This window comes from Nuphar pumila, chromosome 15, assembly GCF_984573655.1.
Source record: "Nuphar pumila chromosome 15, dmNupPumi1.hap1.1, whole genome shotgun sequence".
Classification (NCBI taxonomy): domain Eukaryota; kingdom Viridiplantae; phylum Streptophyta; class Magnoliopsida; order Nymphaeales; family Nymphaeaceae; genus Nuphar; species Nuphar pumila.
In genome coordinates this window covers 84,634,334-84,654,108 of record NC_143263.1, presented here as the reverse complement: position 1 = coordinate 84,654,108, position 19,775 = coordinate 84,634,334, and the positions used below count along the sequence as shown (strand labels likewise).

The window sequence follows — 19,775 nt, the reverse complement described above, 5'->3', positions numbered from 1 at the left end:
AATTTCGCTTAGTCTTTTTTTTTAGGATACAAAAATAAAACCTAAGGAAAATAATTGAGTCTTGTTTCTGTTGGCATGTTGGCCAGTTGATTATTGGCTTCATCAGTTACCCCCGGAGGTTAAATGTGACTAGTCAGTGAAGAAATTGTAGGTTGCAAATGCTAGACGACCGTGATGTTTTTTTGATAATCTGGTAAAACCACTTGACTCACTCACGGGTTCATTGTTGTAAAAACTCTCAAGTCCCCCTTGCTCATGAGAGTACATCCATCTTCATCCTCATGACAATGGATATCCCTTCAGCTTGGTGACATTTACAAGTTGCCCCTACCAAATGACATCAGTCATCTTGGATATTTCAAAAGCTGGATATTGGCATGCACAGTTCATATCTTTGTGGGTAAGAAACGGGATGACTCTCGTTGTATGTGAGCATGAGACCCTTCGGTTATGATTGTGTGAACTAGCCACAGTCATTCTATAACAATGCTTTTCAGGCTCTATTTGGGAGCTGGAAATGAGGGGAGATGGGGAGTTAATAAATGCTACCTATTCCATCTACTATTGTTAATGTTTGGAAGCCAGGTTTTGGGATATGCAAAGGGCGATGAGAGTGGTGGACCTTTTTCAATTACATCCTGGCAAGGCTCCCAAACAGTCTCATAGTGCCCAAGTAACTGGTCCCCGTAAATAGGGGTTCTGATAGAACCAAGTAGAGTGTATGATAATTTTAAGATGGAAAACATGACACAAAATGTGAGGTTAATGGGGGCTTTCTGGTTTCATCACAAACAAAGAGTGGAAGCAATTGCAAAGGAAAAATGACCACCTTGTAAAATAGCACGTTCTTTTACTTGCTTATCAATTTGCAGAAATTCTTATATCTAAATATTTTTGTGCTTTTACAAATATGGTATGACCTTTGAAAATCATTTTTGTTAATGTCATGAAAATGTGTGAACTTTCTTTAACTAAACACTCTTAACACATGTTCACAAATATTTTTGAGAATGTCTCTAAAATGTGTGAACCTTTCTTAACTAAATACTCACGTACGTTCACAAATATGGTATGCCCATCACATGTCATTTTTGCAAATGCTCTCAAAATGTGCAAACCTCCTTTAGTTTAAACACCTTCCACATACGTTCACAAATATGGTATGACCTTAGCATATTGTTTTTGTGAATATTCCCACAATTTGGAGGGTGAGGGGAAGAGTGCCATGATGATTAGGCTCTCCAAAAAAGGAAAAAAGAAATGGTGGTTGGTTGGAGATATGTGTGCCTTCCTAAAAAATAGTGTATAAATAATATGCATTTTGCCTTCCTAAAAAAAGTGTCACCAAAATGTTTGAACCCCATTTGGTACAACATTAGTAAATAATTTTTGCAAATGTTCTCAAAATGTGCAAACCTTCACACACATTAAATGCAATGCATCGTATGTATTAAAGTTTTGTTTTGCATTTGAGAACTATATTCGCATAAAAATAATTTGCGAAGGTCATACCGTATTAACGTATGTACATTGAGAGTGTTTAGTTAAAGAGAGTTCACATATTTTGGGAACATTCAAAAAAATGATTTGTGAAAGTCATATCATATTTGCAGACACACATCGTGAGTGTTTAGTTAAAAGAGGTTTGCACATTTTTGAGATATTCACAAAAATGATTTGATAAAGGTTTACTATATATGTGAAAGGGCAAAAAATATCTTAAAAGTTCAAGAATCAGAAATTTTGAATATGAAAGAGATTTTGGCAAATTGGTAGGTATTTTGTAGAACCTGCCATTTCACAATACCATCATTTTTTGAATTACAAATGCATGAACCTCCTTTGTAGATGGAATGCTATGATAAGTATTTGTAGAATGAGACTAATTAAGTATAAATTGGGCTCCTCATATTGTGATCACATGGGACATTATGCTTCGTTGACAGATTTATCGGGTGCCAAGAGTGGAATAATCATATTGAAATCATGAACAAAATTTGCTGGAGGCATATATAAGGGACCTAGCACTCAATTGTTATTTAGATCGGTTGCAAAAAATATAATTCACTTAGTGGGTCAAGCAACTAAGCTTGAACTAAGTGTGCTCGGAGGGCACAACTATGCTTATAGGATACAACCAAGCTCTTGCCTACTTATTAAAATCGGTCCACACAATGCATTGGGTGAGACCGATAACCTTGACATGAACCACCTTGAACAATCTCTTGAATAGGTTAGGTTGATTTAGGCTTGACGTAGGTATAAATATTGGGTTCAGATATGGGTATGAATCCTATATGCAAGTGAATATGGATCCGTACTGCAAGCGAGTATGGATCTTAAATATGGATCCAAACTACGGTCAAAGTTAGATCCAAAAAAGCAACCAGATTTGGTTCCTAAAAGCACTCTAAGAGAGTGAGAGCCCATGTCAATGAACAAAACTATACTTGAGGAATGGACATGCCCAAGATCTAAGGACCCTTGAGGGCCTTACCCTCTAAGGCCACACCCCACTATACAAGGATAAGGGACATTCCTACAACTTTCAATATGGGACTAAACTTGTATTAAAGACTAAAAACCCAAAGACTTAAGAAAAAAAGAAAAATGCATAAAGAACTTAAGAATAGTTTTGAGCCAAAACTCCAACAAGATCTTAGAGGAAAGAAGGCCGGACTTGGCCGAGCCTGCTCTGATTGATCTCATTTTCAAATTTGAGCCTTTTGTTAGGGGAAAAGTGAAACGGCTGAAATTGAACTTGGTTTAGCAGGCTTAGGATCCAAATTCTATTACTTTCAACTCTGAAAATATATTCATTTGTGAATAAGCTACCTCGTGCTTGGCTCATTTAGCTCAAGCTTTTTATGAGCTCAAGCTCGGCTTAGTTGGACAAAGTACGAGATCAGCTTCAACACCCCCTGTTCGGTTCACATTACTCATTTACCAGACCTAAGCATAGGATGGGACTTTTGAGCAAGCTTTGCTTGCATGATACAAAGCCAAAAAAATATAAATATATAAAGACAGCATTATATGCAGCATGCATGGTTGGCGTGCAGCAACCTGCTTGACAGCCACCCATCCTGGCATTTCTCAAGATGGGTGTGGTGTCGATGATCATCAGCAATGGAACTGCAAAAAAAATGACCTCATATATAAATCAAAACAAACAGTGGAACTTGGCCGGCCTGGGCTCCGTTCATCCAAGCTTCTCCTACCAGACAACTGGAGCACCCGTTGGTGGCTTAAAACATTTAAACTAAAGGATATACGAGTTCGATACCCTAACTTTATATCCCTCGGTTTATGGCTAAAGCAGCAGGCTCCCCTGATGGGCATGAGGCTGACCGAGGGGCCTTAGCCGCTTTGAGATGGGCCACATGACAGAACGTCAATTTCTCCCTGGCCCCACCACCTGAACCCAGGATTCCCTTGATAAATATTAAAAAAAAAAGTTTTGAGCTTGGAGACAGCAACCAGTAAATTGATGATATGGGTGCCGAGGGACAGCAGCGAATTGCGAAGTCAAAAGTCCCAAGAAAACCAAGCAGTGACACGCCTATGGCACGTTTGGAAGCTTGAAAAATTTTCACAGGAAAATGATTTTTTGCCTATGAAAAATACTGATATGACAACTTTTGTAAGTGAACTTTTTTTGCTTGTCTGTGTAGCATGAGAATAGGAGTGAAAAATGAGAGAGAGAGCTGAAAATGGTGGTTGGTAAGAAGACCAAGATGGAAGAAGCTTTTCTTGTGGCAGCCTATGGAATGAGATGTGTTGTGGGCAAAAAGAATTTTTGATAGGAAGAATTCCCCACCCCATCAGATGGAGGATTTTTTCCTATAAAAAATCACAAAAAAAAACTTTACTTTAAAAAATTTTCTTTCGTTTGAAATGGTTAGAAAAGTTTACATTTTTTCTTTCCTACTTGCATTTTTTCTATCATTTTCTCACTTTCAAATGTGCATGTGAAATACACCACTGATATCATCACAACATATAATTCCAGTAAGAGAAAGAAAATCTTTCCTACTTACAATCGCTCCAATCTATGGACAGGTGTAATACCATCTCTTTGCATCATCGTCATAACTTACCTGACCATCAATATAGGAGGTTTACAAATATAGCAATTTTTTTTTTGGTCAAGAAAAAATAAAACTTTTATTATTGTTATAATAAGGTAACGAGGTGTCACCCAAGCATCAATCAGTTCTAATAAGGTTTAAGCATCTATTTGGTCGGAATTCAGACAGAAGAAAATCATAAACAGCTCTCAAGAGGAGCGATTTTCCTTTAAACAGTCTAATATTTCTCGCAGGCCAAATCAGCCACCATTTCCAAACAGTGTACTGCCACTTTCTTCTTCTAAGTGAAGGTCGTCCGAAAAGAAGGTTCTTGATACATGACTCCTCGCAGACGTTCAGCCTGATCTCCGGCCAAGCCATGTTCACAAAGTTCAAAAGTTTAAGGTAAATGAATGCCATGATTGGCATGCTCCTTTGATCATAGTTTTACACAATCATGGGAGGACCATTGCCATGGTTCCAAGTAAATGAGCCTTGTTCGTACCAACAATATTGTTTTACCACATCAGCATCCCCACAAAGAAATCCTGAACCTTATTCAAGCAAAGGCTCAACCAGAAGTTTCGAAGCTACTGTGTGGAGGTTCATAGTGTATGTAACCACAACCCCAAGGAGCGAACAGATTGCAGGAACAAGCCCAAATCCATATCTAACCAGTGATGGAGAACTTTCAATTGCAAGAATAGCGTTGTAACCAGTTGAAAATCCTGTGTACCAATTGAAAATGTCAACAGTTTCTTGCATTAGATCAGGCTGTTTTTCTGGTAAATGAGCAACGACTTTACTGAGAAGTACTGGCAAATGAAAACACTAACCAGCAAGGTAACAGAATAAGATTGACTAACCAGTTCCAAGTACTTCCTGATGGACAGGAAAGGAACCACATATACTTGCTACAACATCAATTATGAAGGGAATCATAGGATGATGTTAATTTATGTCATGCTTGTGCAGCAGAAAATAGCATTTGAAACAAACTATACCCATAATGTAACAAATATTAGTCGCTTAGGCATGGCAATAACTGCAACAATTCTGTTACTAGTTCAAGATAAGCGCTTAGAGTATGATGGTGAAAGATGTTACGACAATGAAGCTATACATGATACTTCAAGTACAAGGTTTTGATGATGAGCAAGTGGAATCAACTGCATTTTCAGCTAAGGCTAAGAAGAAATTGAAGAATTCGATGAAGAATCTTTGAAGACTAGTGTGCAATTGTTTAATTCATTAAAAGTCTTAGATTCTTGTAAGAGCCTTACTTAGAGTGCATATTTAGGTTGCATTTCACCTTAAAAGTCTTTAGAAAAACTTTTCTAAAAGAAACACTCTTGAAAATCTTTTCAGAAAACTCTTTTCTTAAATTTTCATGTTTATTAGTCGACCAATAGACTTACCAGTCGACTAATCCTTTCGCGCCATATTTTCTAAAAACGTCATTTTTGTCAAATTAGTCGACCGAAATTTTTTATCAGTCGACTGGACAAAATGTCTGTTTTATGGAAAATTAGCAGCAATCGACTAATGGTTTTATCAGTCGACTGAACAGAACATGTGTTTTCTGTAAATTTAGCAGTAGTCGACTAATGTTTTTTATCAGTCGACCGGACAAAATGTTTGTTTTTCTAAAGATTTTAGCAGCAGTCGACTGAAAGGTTTTCAGTCTACTGATGATATTATCAGTCGACTAATTTTTCTCAAGTCGACTAAGTTTCAAAAGTTCAGATTTTCAAACGGCTCGATTAACAGATCAGTCGACCGACGATAACTGGTCAGTCTACTAATAACTAACTATTAGTCGACTAATTTTGCCGTTTTCCTAAAACTTCAAAAAGGCGTGTCTTTTTATTTTTCAAACGTTTTGATCGTTCAAAATAGACAGTTTTGACACCCTTTCATACTCTCAACGTATGGAAAACTTTAACTATAAATAGGAGTGCATTTTACACTAAAAAAAACAAGAATTCAATCGATTTGAATCATTTACTTATTGCTTTTCACTCCTATTCATTCAAGTATTTGTTTTCTCACTCACTTGATATTTTCACTTCAGTTTTTCACTCAAATCACTTTGAGAGATAGTGAATTCATGAGTAGAGTATTTCAACAACTTCAAAAGCCAATTGCATCTCATTCGCATTCAAAAGAAAGGCTCATAGGTTGTATTGTAAGTTGTTACTTATTTTCTGTAAAAAGGACTCCTTGGTGTAAAGGAGTTGTTTGCTTTCAGTAGGATTGTTACTGAAAGTGGGACCGGTTTTGGTCTGTGTGATCTTGTAGTTTACAAGGTTGATAGTGGAAATCTCAAGCGGGTTTTGCTTGGGGACTGGATGTAGGTCAGGATAGACCGAATCAGGATAAAATCTTGTGTTCTTTGTGTGTTTTGCTTTTCAATTTGCAAAATCCTTCAATATTCTGCAGAAATTTTTTAAAAGCACTATTCACCCCCCCTCTAGTGCTCGTTGCCTCGATCCTAGTGCACCTTCATTTTGTATCAGAGCACAGGTTAGCTATTACTTTGATTTGACCATCATCTAGCATGGCAACTACAACATCTCAGCACAAAGAAGGAAGCTCCTCTGTTCGTCCTCCTCTCTTGGACGGAACAAACTATGGTTACTGGAAAGTAAGAATGACAATATTCTTGCAATCCATGGATCTAGATATTTGGAGAGTTGTTTCAGAAAAGTACCAAACTCCATCAACTGATTTCAGCCGATGGACCGATGAAGAAAAGAAGACTGCTTCACTTAATGCCAAGGCAATGAATGCATTATATTGTGGCGTTGACAAGGTAGAGTTCAATCGCATCTCTCAATGCTCTACAGCTAATGAAATCTGGCATACTCTTCTCGTGACACACGAAGGTACGCCAAAGGTAAAAGAATCTAAAATTGCTTTCTTTAGTTCATAAATTTGAATTGTTCAAAATGAAGCAAAATGAATCTATATCGGACATGGTAACTAGAATGACCGATATAACTAATACTTTGAAATCACTTGGAAAAGAATATTCACAAGTGGATTTAGTCAGAAAGATTCTAAGGTGATTAACTCCTGAATGAGAGAGAAAAACCACTGCTATTGAAGAAGCAAAAGATCTCAATACTCTTACTCTGAAAGATTTAGTTGGCAACCTAATGGCATATGAGGTCCAACTTCAAGACAGACAAGAAGAAGAGCCTAAGAAGAAATCTCTTGCTTTTAAGGCTACTTCTGACTCAGAAAATTCAGAAGAAGATGAAGATGAAGATATTGCCCTCATCACAAGGCAATTCAAAAGATTCATAAAAAAGGGAAGATTTCAAAGAAAGGTAAAGAAAGCAGATTCTTCCAATCCCAATGAAGTTAAGTGCTTTAACTGCAAAAAGGCAGGACATATCAAGAAAGATTGTCCTCTCCTCAAAATCAAGCCCAAGGACCAATTCAAGAAGAAAAAGGCTTTTCAAGCATGTTGGGATGATAGTGATTCCTCTTCCGATGAAGAATCAAATGAAGAAGTCGCCAACATGTGTTTTGTAGCACAAGAAAATTCGGTAAGCAAATTTGACTATGATGAGTTATTTGAAGCATTTAATGATTTATATGCTAAATTTAAGAGTCTTAGTTCTAAAAATAAAGAGTTAAAAACTGAAAATTTAACTCTTGACTCTCAAAATAAAGTGTTACTTCAAGAGATAGAAGATCTCAAGAAGGAAAACTCTTGCCAAGCATTAGAGATAAAAGAAATTGGAGTTAGAACCAATATCTTACAAAAAGAAATATCTAGTCTTAAAGAAAAGTCAAATGATCTTCTTTCTATAGTGACCAAATTCACAAATGGTCAAGAGAATCTAGAAAAACTTCTTGGTTCTCAAAGATGCTCGGTTAATAAAACCGGATTGGGATATAGCTTTTTTGATACTCAAAATAGACCAAACTATGTGGTGAAAAACCAAAGACATTATTCTAGACATGATTATTCTAGACATGATAAATCCTTTTATAGAAAGAATATTTATTATCAAAGGAAACCAAAATCCAAATGGATATGGTTTCCTAAAACTAACTCTCATGGACCCGAAAATAGAAATGGGTCAAATGCTCTGTTTTCTGATTTTGTTGTAGGTACACAACATACGGAGCAAATGGATATTGGACAACGGCTGTTCCAAACATATGACTGGAAGGCCGGAATTATTTTCCACCCTCCAAAATAAGGATGGAGGAACCGTCACCTTTGGTGACAATAACAAGGGAAAAGTGATAGGTATTGGTAATATTGGTAATCCAAAATTTCCCTTGATAGAAAATGTTCTTTTAGTAGATGGTTTAATGCATAATTTAATATCTATTAGTCAATTATGTGATAAAGGTTTTCATGTTTCTTTTGAAAATGATTTATGCTTAATTTCTGATTTTCAATCTAAAAAGATCATTTTTAAAGGTAAAAGAAGGAACAATGTGTATGAACTATATCTAGATGAATTACCCACTGTTAATGAAAAATGTCTTATTGTTTCAAATGAAATTCAATGGTTATAATACAAAAGACTTGGACATGTTAACTTTAAAATTATTTCAAAGTTATCCAAGAATGATCTTGTAAGAGGCCTACCTAGAATACCATATAAGAAAGATCACCTATGTGATGCTTGCCAAAGGGGTAAACAAATCAAAAATTCTTTTAAAGCAAAAGATATAGTTTCAACAAAACGTCCTCTTGAACTTTTATATTTAGATCTATATCTAGAATTCAAAGTTTGAATGGTAGCAAGTATGCTTTTGTTATAGTAGATGATTATTCTCGGTTTACATGGGTAATTTTTCTAAAAAGCAAAAATGATGCTTTTTCGGAATTTTCTAAACTTTGTAGAAGAATTACAAATGAAAAATCTACATCTATCATTAAAATTCGTAGTGATCATGGTGGTGAATTTGAAAATGAATCTTTTCTAAAGTTTTGTGATTTACATGGTATATCTCACAACTTTGCTTTTCCTAGAGCGGCTCCACAAAATGGAGTTGTTGAAAGAAAGAATAGAACTTTGCAAAAATGTGCTAGAACCATGCTTCAAGATAAAAATTTACCAAAATACTTTTGGGCTGAAGCAATTAATACAACATGTTATGTTCTAAACCGTGTTCTTATTCGACCAATTTTACATAAAACATGTTTTGAATTGTATTATGATCGAATACCAAAGATCTCATATTTCAAAAATTTTGGTAGTAAATGTTATTTGTTAAATACCAAAGATAATCTTGATAAGTTTGATTCAAAATCAGATGAATCAATATTTCTTGGATATTCTTCTAGAAGTAAAGCATATCGTATTTTCAATAAAAGAACATCTTGTATTGAAGAATCTTTACATGTTGCATTTGATGAGAATTGTGAGCAGGTTATACCTCTAAGCGAAGGAGAAGAAGTAATACTTCAAGAAGAACCCTTGATAGAGAGTACTTCTCAACAAAATATTCCTCTTCAACCTGTTTGGAAAGAAGTTCCTAATCATCCACATGAACAAGTTATTGGTGAAATAAAGAGTGGTGTCCAAACTAGAAGGCAATTAGAAAAATATATTGCAAATGTTGCTTTCATATCTAAATTAGAACCAAAGAATATCAATGAGGCTTGTGATGATGATTTTTGGCTTTTGGCCATGTCTGAAGAACTTAACCAATTTACTAGGAATGATGTTTGAGATCTAGTTGATAGACCTAAGGATCATCCAGTAATTGGAACAAGAAGGGTCTTCCGAAATAAGCTGGATGAAAATGGTGAAGTCATTCGTAACAAAGCAAGGCTAGTGGCACAAGGCTATAATCAAGAAGAAGGCATAGATTTTGATGAAACCTATGCACCAGTGGCTCGATTAAAGTCAATTCGAATGATGCTTGCTTTTGCTAGTTACATGAACTTCAAGTTATATCAAATTGATGTTAAGAGTGCATTCTTAAATGGACACATCAATGAAGAAGTTTATGTAGAGCAACCTCCAGGCTTTGAAAATGAGAAATATCCAGAAAAAGTCTACAAATTGAAAAGAGCTTTGTATGGACTCAAACAAGCACCAAGAGCGTGGTATGAAAGACTACGAAATTTTCTAGAACAATCTGGTTTTTCCATTGGTCGGGTAGACTCTACTTTATTTATTAAAAATCTTAATTCAGATATTCTTATTGTGCAAATTTATGTTGATGACATAATATTTGGTTTTACTAATGATTCTCTTTGTAAAGAATTTGCTAAAACTATGCAGGAAGAGTTTGAAATGAGCTTGATGGGCGAATTAAACTACTTTCTTGGACTTCAAATAAAGCAAACTGAAGAAGGAATCTTCATCAATCAGGCTAAGTATACAAAAGAACTTCTCAAGAGATTTGGGATGGACTCATCTAAATCAAGAAGGAATCCTATGAGTACAACTACTTTTCTTGATAAAGATAAAAATGATAAAAGTGTAGATACTAAGCTCTATAGAGGTATGATCGGATCTCTATTATACTTAACTGCTAGTCGACCTGATATTATGTTTAATGTTTGTATGTGTGCAAGATTTCAAGCTGATCTAAAGGAATCTCATTTAATTGCAGTAAAACAAATTCTTCGTTATTTGAACAATACTTCAGATTTCGGTTTGTTTTACCCAAAATCATCTTCCTTTGATTTAGTTTCATATAGTGATGCAAATTTTGCAGGAAGTAAATCTCGCAAGAGTACTAGTGGAACTTGTCATTTCTTAGGAAATTCCTTAGTCTCTTGGTTTAGTAAAAAGCAAAATTCAGTGTCACTCTCAACAACTGAAGCAGAATATATAGCGGCTAGTTTAGCATGTTCACAAGTACTATGGATGAAACATACCTTAAAAGATTTTGGTTTGAATTACTCCACAACAACTATTTATTGTGATAACACTAGTGCTATAAATCTTTCTAAAAATCCTGTTCAGCACTCAAGAACTAAGCATATTGAAGTTAGACATCATTTTTTAAGAGATCATGTGTTAAAAGGAGATATTGCGTTAAATTTTATTTTCACTAAAGAACAACATGCCGATATCTTCACTAAACCTCTTAAAAATGAAGATTTTATAAGAATTAGGAGAGAACTAGGTATTTGCTCATTTTTGGATTTGTAAAAATGTTGATTTTTGAACAAAATCTCAAAATCGCACTATATTAGTCGACCGATAAAATTTTAGTCGACTGATGTTTTAGTATTTTAGAATGAATCACACCATATTAGTCGACCGATACATTTCTAGTCGACTGATGATATTTTTAGAATGAGTCACACTTTTTTAGTCGACCGATAAAGTTTTAGTCGACTAAATTTTTTTTTAAAATTTTTAAATGAAGGGACTCGATACCCCTTGGATTTTTTTAACACCCGTTTTAAAAAAAAAAAAAGGCATCGTTTCACTTCGTTTTCGTACATTTTCGTTTTTCTTAAAAACGAAACCCTTAAACCGAAAACCCTCTTTCTCTTTTGCCTCTCTCTCTTCCGAAAAACCCTCGGAGTGCCGTTCGATTCCATCTTCGCCGGGATTTTCTTGCCGTAATAAGGAGACGCCGGAGTCCTCTGGCCGTGATCTTGAAACGCCGGAATCCTCTTGCAGAAACTGGCGCATCTTCAAAACACGCCGGAACTCTCTTGCCGTGACAGTGTATTTTCCGCCATTGCCGGAATCCTCTTGTGGCCGACCTCTCACTCTCCGTCAGCCATCGTATCCTCCTCTGTTTCTGTTTTACATTGCCGGACAGCATTTTCCTCTGCCGGAAATCGTTTGGAAGCCGACATTTTTTTTTGGTAACTATATTTTTAACCATGCCTCGTACGAAGTCTGCATCTGCAAAAGGTTTAGGTTCTTCTCCTCCTACACCTACTTCAAGACATGGTTTTTCACTCAGATTACTCCGAAATCCTCTTTTGTATGATACTTTTGGATCAATTTCTGCACTACCTATTTTACCAGGCCGAAATGTTCTATTTCACTTATTTTCTCGTTACAACATAAGAGAATTATTTCCTAGAATTTCACATCTCTTTGATGCTTGTGCAGATACTCTTCACTATCCTTTTCTTATTCACTTGTTTTACACAAATCTACAAATGGATCATGAAACCAGAATTTTGTCCTCTCTTGTTCGTGATGTTGAAATCGAGTTTGATTCGAAACTACTTGGAGAAATTCTTGAAATTCCACCTTCAGACACTCTTTTCAACACTATTGAATTAAATGATGAAAGAGTTTTTGAACAAATTCTTCTTCCAGGCGCACCTCACTGCCCTCCTTTCAAAAATACAAATCTTCAAACTCGTGCACGCAAGGCTGGACGAATCCTTGCCCATAATGTTCTACCTAAAACTGGTTCTTTTGATTATTATTCCACAGATCTTTCTACGGCTCTTTATGTTTTATTTGGAAATATTTCTGTAAATTGGGCCAATGTGTATTTTACAAATTTGTGGAAACAAAAACCATTTCTTCCTTATGGTTGTCTTTTAACTCATATTTTTAGACATTTCAAAGTTCCTTTAACAAATGAGAAATACATTAAGCAAAAAGAGTTCTTTGATCAAACAATTTTTAAAAGAATGAAAATTAAATATCTGCCTCCTTTAAATGTTGATCAAATTGAACCATCTGATCCTACTGAACCATCTATTTCTGAACCTTCACCTTCTGCGACACCTTCATCTTATGCAAAAAGAAAGAAATTTTCGACAAATCAAGACCATGATGAAGTTATGCAGAGATTGGAAGCTTTGGAGCTGCATCAACACACTTTTCGTGAAGATGTGACTCAACAACTTGCTTCAATTCAGAAGGATGTAACTGCCATTAAGGATTTGCTAAACTCTCTCTTCTGATCTTTGTTGTCTAAACTTTCATACTCTATGGGTTGTAATATTTTAAACTTGTATCTCTATTTTGCTATTTCTGCCCTTACTCTTTTTTTGATTCTGACAAAGGGGGAGAAAAAGATAAAGATAGCATTACATTGAAATTGCAGGAGATCTTGATCTTGCATGAGAGTAAAAGAAAGCTTTGAATGAATGCATGAAGTAATGATGAATGAAAATGCAAACCAATCAATATGTGATATATGTGCTTTAAATATGCTAACTTTTAATGTTTTGCAGCATATTGATAGGGGGAGTAATATCTCCATCTATGCATCTAAATGCTTCATCTTTGATTAAGTTTGTCATCATAAAAAAGGGGGAGATTGTTACGACAATGAAGCTATACATGATACTTCAAGTACAAGGTTTTGATGATGAGCAAGTGGAATCAACTGCATTTTCAGCTAAGGCTATGAAGAAATTGAAGAATTCGATGAGGAATCTTTGAAGACTAGTGTGCAATTGTTTAATTCATTAAAAGTCTTAGATTCTTGTAAGAGCCTTACTTAGAGTGCATATTTAGGTTGCATTTCACCTTAAAAGTCTTTAGAAAAACTTTTCTAAAAGAAACACTCTTGAAAATCTTTTTAGAAAACTCTTTTCTTAAATTTTTATGTTTATTAGTCGACCAATAGACTTACCAGTCGACTAATCCTTTCGCGTCATATTTTCTAAAAACGTCATTTTTGTCAAATTAGTCGACCGAAAGTTTTTATCAGTCGACTGAACAGAATGTCTGTTTTATGGAAAATTAGCAGCAGTCGACTAATGGTTTTATCAGTCGACTGAACAGAACATGTGTTTTCTGTAAATTTAGCAGTAGTCGACTAATGCTTTTTATCAGTCGACCGGACAGAATGTTTGTTTTTCTAAAGATTTTAGCAGCAGTCGACTGAAAGGTTTTCAGTCTACTGATGATATTATCAGTCGACTAATTTTTCTCAAGTCGACTAAGTTTCAAAAGTTCAGATTTTCAAACGGCTCGATTAACAGATCAGTCGACCGACGATAACTGTCAGTCTACTAATAACTAACTATTAGTCGACTAACTGATGTTTCAGTCGACTAATTTTGCTGTTTTCCTGAAACTTCAAAAAGGCGTGTCTTTTCATTTTTCAAACATTTTGATCGTTCAAAATGGACAGTTTTGACACCCTTTCATACTCTCAACATATGAAAAACTTTAACTATAAATAGGAGTGCATTTTACACTAAAAAAAGACAAGAATTCAATCGATTTGAATCATTTACTTATTGCTTTTCACTCTTATTCATTCAAGTATTTGTTTTCTCACTCACTTGATATTTTCACTTCAGTTTTTCACTCAAATCACTTTGAGAGATAGTGAATTCGTGAGTAGAGTATTTCAACAACCTCAAAAGCCAATTGCATCTCATTCGCATTCAAAAGAAAGGCTCATAGGTTGTATTGTAAGTTGTTACTTATTTTCTGCAAAAAGAAGGACTCCTTGGTGTAAAGGAGTTGTTTGCTTTCAGTAGGATTGTTACTGAAAGTGGGACCGGTTTTGGTCTGTGTGATATTGTAGTTTATAAGGTTGATAGTGGAAATCTCAAGCGGGTTTTGCTTGGGGACTGGATGTAGGTCAGGATAGACCGAATCAGGATAAAATCTTGTGTTCTTTGTGTGTTTTTCTTTTCAATTTGCAAAATCCTTCAATATTCTGCAGAAATTTTTTAAAAGCACTATTCACCCCCCCTCTAGTGCTCGTTGCCTCAATCATAGTGCACTTTCAAAAGAGACCACATAAGAATGTTGTCGAAGAAACAATTGCCATTTTTGTACAAACAAGAAAGTGGACACTCTTAATGGAGCAAATATGGACCAGCAAATGCATGATACAGATCAGAACAACAAAGCTGTGTCAATGAACATGGATACAATACAGGCAGGGGACATGTGAAAGCTTATTTTATAAAAATACACTATGCAATAAGTTTATATATATATATAAAAGCAAAATTACTATGAGATTTGATAAAACAAGAAATATAAAAATAAAGTTTAAAACCAAATAACTAAACAAAATAAGAAAATAACCAATAAAAAGAATTAAAAAATACAGTCATGGTGTCCAACACATTTCAAAGAGTTCATGTCATGTCACTATCGTGTTGTGCTACTAGACATGTGGCCTTATTCAACATGTTCCCGTGATTTCTCTTTAATAGTCGGGGTTGCTCCCAGTGACCTTCAAACCAGAGATTCCTTGGTTACCAAAGTATCATACTCTATGTAATATCATGTTACTTACATTATCATTATGTATCCATATGTATCATAAGATATGGTGTGTATAGTATTGTATCGTTTGATAAAACATCATACCGAATGAGTCAAGAAGAATTCTTGTCATTTTTATGGTTTAATTTCCAACCAAACTTGGATAATTTTTTTTTTATCCCATGTTCACACCTGAAACATGTTCAAGTTATTTCCCTCTTAGTAATGTACACTAAAGAATTTGGAGTCATTACTTGTCTTAATCTGATCCTTGGGATGTGAAAATCCTCCGGAGATCTGTTCCTGCACAGACAAGAAAAGAAGAAAACAAAGAAAGCAAAAGAGAGAAGACCTATGGATTAGAAAGGAAGATGTCTCAATAGATCTGATGTCTTTTCTTATATTTATGTGTGTGACGTGTTACAGTATGGATTTGGATCCAGATTCAGATCCATATACAAACAATGAGTATTCTTAACATGCCCCTTCAAACTGAACATGGTGATGACCTATGGACAATTTGGATTTCAAGTACCAGTGTCGCTGCACAGTAAGAGCGTTAGTAAAAAGGTCGGCAACCTGATCTTATCCTCGAATGAATACAAGCTCGATTTCTTTTGCTTCCATCTTTTCTCTGATAAAGTGGATAGATTTCTACATGTTTCATCTTACCATGTTAAATTGGATTGATAGAAATGACCACTGCACTTCAATTATCACAATATAGTAGTGAGTTAGAGATATGTTGGTGGAGACTAAAAAGAAAATACTTAATCAACGCAACCTTTATAGTAACTGCTGCCATAGCACAGATATTCCGCCCCTGTGCACGAACAGGCTAACGTTTTCTGCTTTCGACTAGTCCAAGACAATAAATGAGTTCCTAGAAAAACTCCATAACCAGTTATAGAGCGTCGTGTGTGTTAAAATACCTGTAATTCATATATATATATATGTTTATATATATATGTAATTGTCTAAAATATCCGATAGAGGTATTTTAGTCATTTCACAAGTACCCGATAGGGGTACTTGTTATTCTTCTTTTATTTTCCCTTTTATTTTTTGTAATTTATATTTTTTATTTTCTGGTTTTTTGCTCACACAAAAGGGGCCCCACCATGGAGTCGATGGGGCCCCCAACGACTACATGGGGAGCCCCTAGGTGGCTCTCCTTTTAAGGCCTTATGGCCATCCCCCCCTCTCCTTCATTTGTGTATATATAGGGGTGAACCCCTCTTGTATTATTCACTCTTGAGAGCTCTCTCTCTTTTTCAATAAGAGACATTTATATTTTTATGTTGTGTTGTCTCTTGTGGGTTTGGGTGTTAGCCCTTTTGTTTGTTCATTAGTGAATGTTGTAAGTGCTTAATGCACTCTTAGTTTTTCCGCATATTTCATTACATGGTATCAGAGTCTTGTGTATGCTCTTCTTCTTAATATAGCTAGTTGAGTAGTTATATTATTGGTTTTTGTATCTCTCTTCGTTTGTTCTCTTGTGAGTGATTAAATGGAAGGGGAACAAAAGATTGATCTCTCCTTCAAGCTCAATGGCTCCAACTACATGATGTGGGCCGCCGCCATGGAGAACAACCTCAAAGGTAAAAAACTTTGGGGATATGTTATGGGCACCATTCCGGAACCACAACTCCAACTCACTAAGATGGATGGTGATCAAGAGAAAGCTCTTGAAGGAAATGCTCGCATGAAGGCCATTGAAGATCACCAATCTAAAGTGGAAGATTGGGAAAGTAAGCATGCGAAGATTCTTGCTTGGTTCATGAACAATGTGGAGCTCAAAATTTGCGCCAACATTGCTAAGTTTCGGATGGCTAATGAAGCATGGTTCTTTATGAAAAGTATGTTTACTCAAAAAGACCTTGCTCGTCAATTCTTTCTTCAAGAAAAAATCCGGACTATCAAGCAAGGAGAAATGAGTGTAAGAGACTATTATAGCACTCTTGGACCCTTATGGGATGAGTTATCTTTACTAGAACCAAAGTGGGTTTCTAGTGTGGATGTGGAACTAAGAAGAGAACAAATGGAAAAAGAACACTTTTTTCAATTTCTACACGGGCTTAGGCCCGAATATGAACAAGTTAGATCTTCCCTTCTTCATAGATCTAAGCCTCTTCCCTTGGAAGATGCCATAGCCGAAATATGTCAAGAAGAAACTCGTCTTGGCATGATTAAAGGAGGAGATGATGTTTTGGCCGTATCTAAACCCGACAATCATGTAAAAATCTATAAGCCTCCACACTTTGGAAGGCAAAATAATTATAATGGCAACTATAGAAAAGTCATTTGCCATCATTGCCAAGAACCGGGTCACATAAGACCTAATTGCCCTAAGTTGAATGAAGCACCTAAAAACAAGGTTGCCTCTGTTGAAGAAGCTACTCAAAAGAAGGAGGAAACTATCAAAGGGAAGGAGTCTTTTTCTCTTGCCCAACTATCGGAAGCACTACAAACTCTACTCAAGATTCCATCAACCTCGGGTGCCGCCATAGCTTCTTCCTCTCCTCCAAGTATGTCTTCTTAAATCCTTGATTCTGGAGCTTCCTTTCATATGACTCCTCTTGAAAATGAGCTTTCCGATTTGTGTAATAACTCTAAAAACTCCTATGTTTCAACCGCCGATGGTACATTTTTACAAGTAAAAAGTTTTGGAACCTTAAATTTTTCTAAAGATTTCTTTGTGCCAAACGTGAGAGTAGTACCTCAACTTAATTTAAATCTCCTCTCTGTTGCTCAAATATGTGATCATGGATGTGAAATCTCCTTCTCAACTACGGATTGCTTTATACAAGATCTCCGGTCCGGGAAGCAGATTGGGCAAGGCCATAGGAGGGGAGATCTCTATTACATGAGCAACTTGAAACTTTCCACCAACTCTTTTTGTAACCATGTCCAAGATAAAAATATTGAAATTTGGCATCAAAGACTTGGACATCCAAGTTTCTAAAAAATGTACTCCTTTCCATTTGGAAAGAAATTTTGTAATGAGAAACATTTTGTTTGCAAGAGTTGTATTTTTGGCAAAATGAAATCCACCCCGTTTCCAAATCGAACCTTTATGTCCAAAAGACCTTTTGAGTTAGTCCATTCCGACGTTTGGGGTCCTTCCCCGGTCATGTCTAAAAGAGGATACTCCTATTACGTTACTTTCATTGATGACTACACTAGATATGTGTGGATCTACTTTCTCAATTTAAAATCCAAAGTCTTTGACTTCTTCAAAAAATTTCATATGATAGTCAAAAATCAATTTTCAAGTAATATCTCTACTCTTAGATCCGATTCAGGTGGAGAATATCTATCAAATGAATTTCAAAATTATTTAGAAATAAATGAAATTTGTCAATAAAGATCGTGTCCTAGGACTCCTAAACAAAATGGTTTAGCCGAAAGAAAGCATAGACACATCATGAAAACCACTAGGACACTCCTTATGTCCAAAGAAATTCCAAAGAATTTTTGGGCCGAAGCGGCCTTAATCTCAACTTACTTGATAAATAGAATGATATCTTCATCCTTACAAAATACATCTCCATATGAAAAACTATTTGAAAGAACACCCGATTTCAATAGATTAAGAATTTTCGGGTGTAAATGTTTTGTCCTTACTCATAAAAGAGACAAATTATCTCCTAAAGCTATTGAATGCGTTTTCTTAAGATATGGAGAAAATCAAAAGGGTTTTAGATGTTTTGACTTGAAAAATAACAAACTCTATGTATCCAAAGATGTAACCTTTTTGGAAAATGAAAATGGTTTTATGAAAACTAAAGATATTGACGAAAGTGAACATGCTTTCTTATTTGATCTTCTTTCCCAAGAAGATGAGACTCCTCAAGAAGAGGAAATCTCTAATGAGTCGTTGAATGACCTAGAGGATGTTCCTCTTGACAATATTGAAGATGAAAGTGATAGACCAATCCAAACCTATGTTAGGCGTGGTCAACAAGCTCAAATGAGCGCCTTAGAAAAATACTCTCAAGGGTCCAACATAGAAGAAACTTTTTTAAGGAGATCCGGCCGAATCTCCAATCCTCCTAATAGGTTTGTTTCCTATGAGTCCCTAACTCCAAGATATAGAGCATGTCTAATTGCATTACACTCATTTCATGAACCTTCACATTATAATGAAGCAAAAAACATTCCCAATGGGTTGAAGTCATGGACTTAGAACTTAGTGCCCTTGAAAAGGCAAAAACTTGGGAAATAACTTCATTACCCACTAGAAAGAGATCGATTGGATGTAGATGAGTCTTCAAAATTAAAACTAAAAGTGATGGTTCATTAGAACGCTATAAAGCCCGATTAGTAGTAAAAGGATATGCTCATGAATATGGTATAGATTATGAAGAAACTTTTGCACACGTAGCTAGGATGACCAGTGTTAGGACTCTTATCGCCATGGCATCAGTCAAAAAATGGCCTATCTATCAACTAGATGTTAAGAATGCTTTCCTAAATGGCGAATTAAATGAAGAAGTTTATATGGATCCTCCACCAAGAATGTGTATTGGTAAAGATAAAATTC

At 35.5% G+C, this 19,775-nt stretch overlaps 1 protein-coding gene across 4 annotated transcripts in view; it reads right to left on the bottom strand.

Annotated features, from left to right (window-relative positions):
• Positions 1–4,136: 4,136 nt before the first annotated feature.
• Positions 4,137–19,775, bottom strand: part of LOC149815830 (uncharacterized) — a 110,771-nt gene continuing 95,132 nt past the window's right edge. For 3 of the 4 annotated variants that reach the window (XM_089990103.1, XM_089990102.1, XM_089990101.1), the window contains one exon: positions 4,137–4,798. In XM_089990103.1, the coding sequence (XP_089846229.1) occupies positions 4,626–4,798 (173 nt within the window). In that variant the 3' untranslated portion in view covers positions 4,137–4,625. Of the gene's footprint in view, positions 4,799–15,185; positions 15,533–19,775 lie in introns of those variants that run through there. The other variant, XM_089990104.1, reaches the window with a different exon arrangement.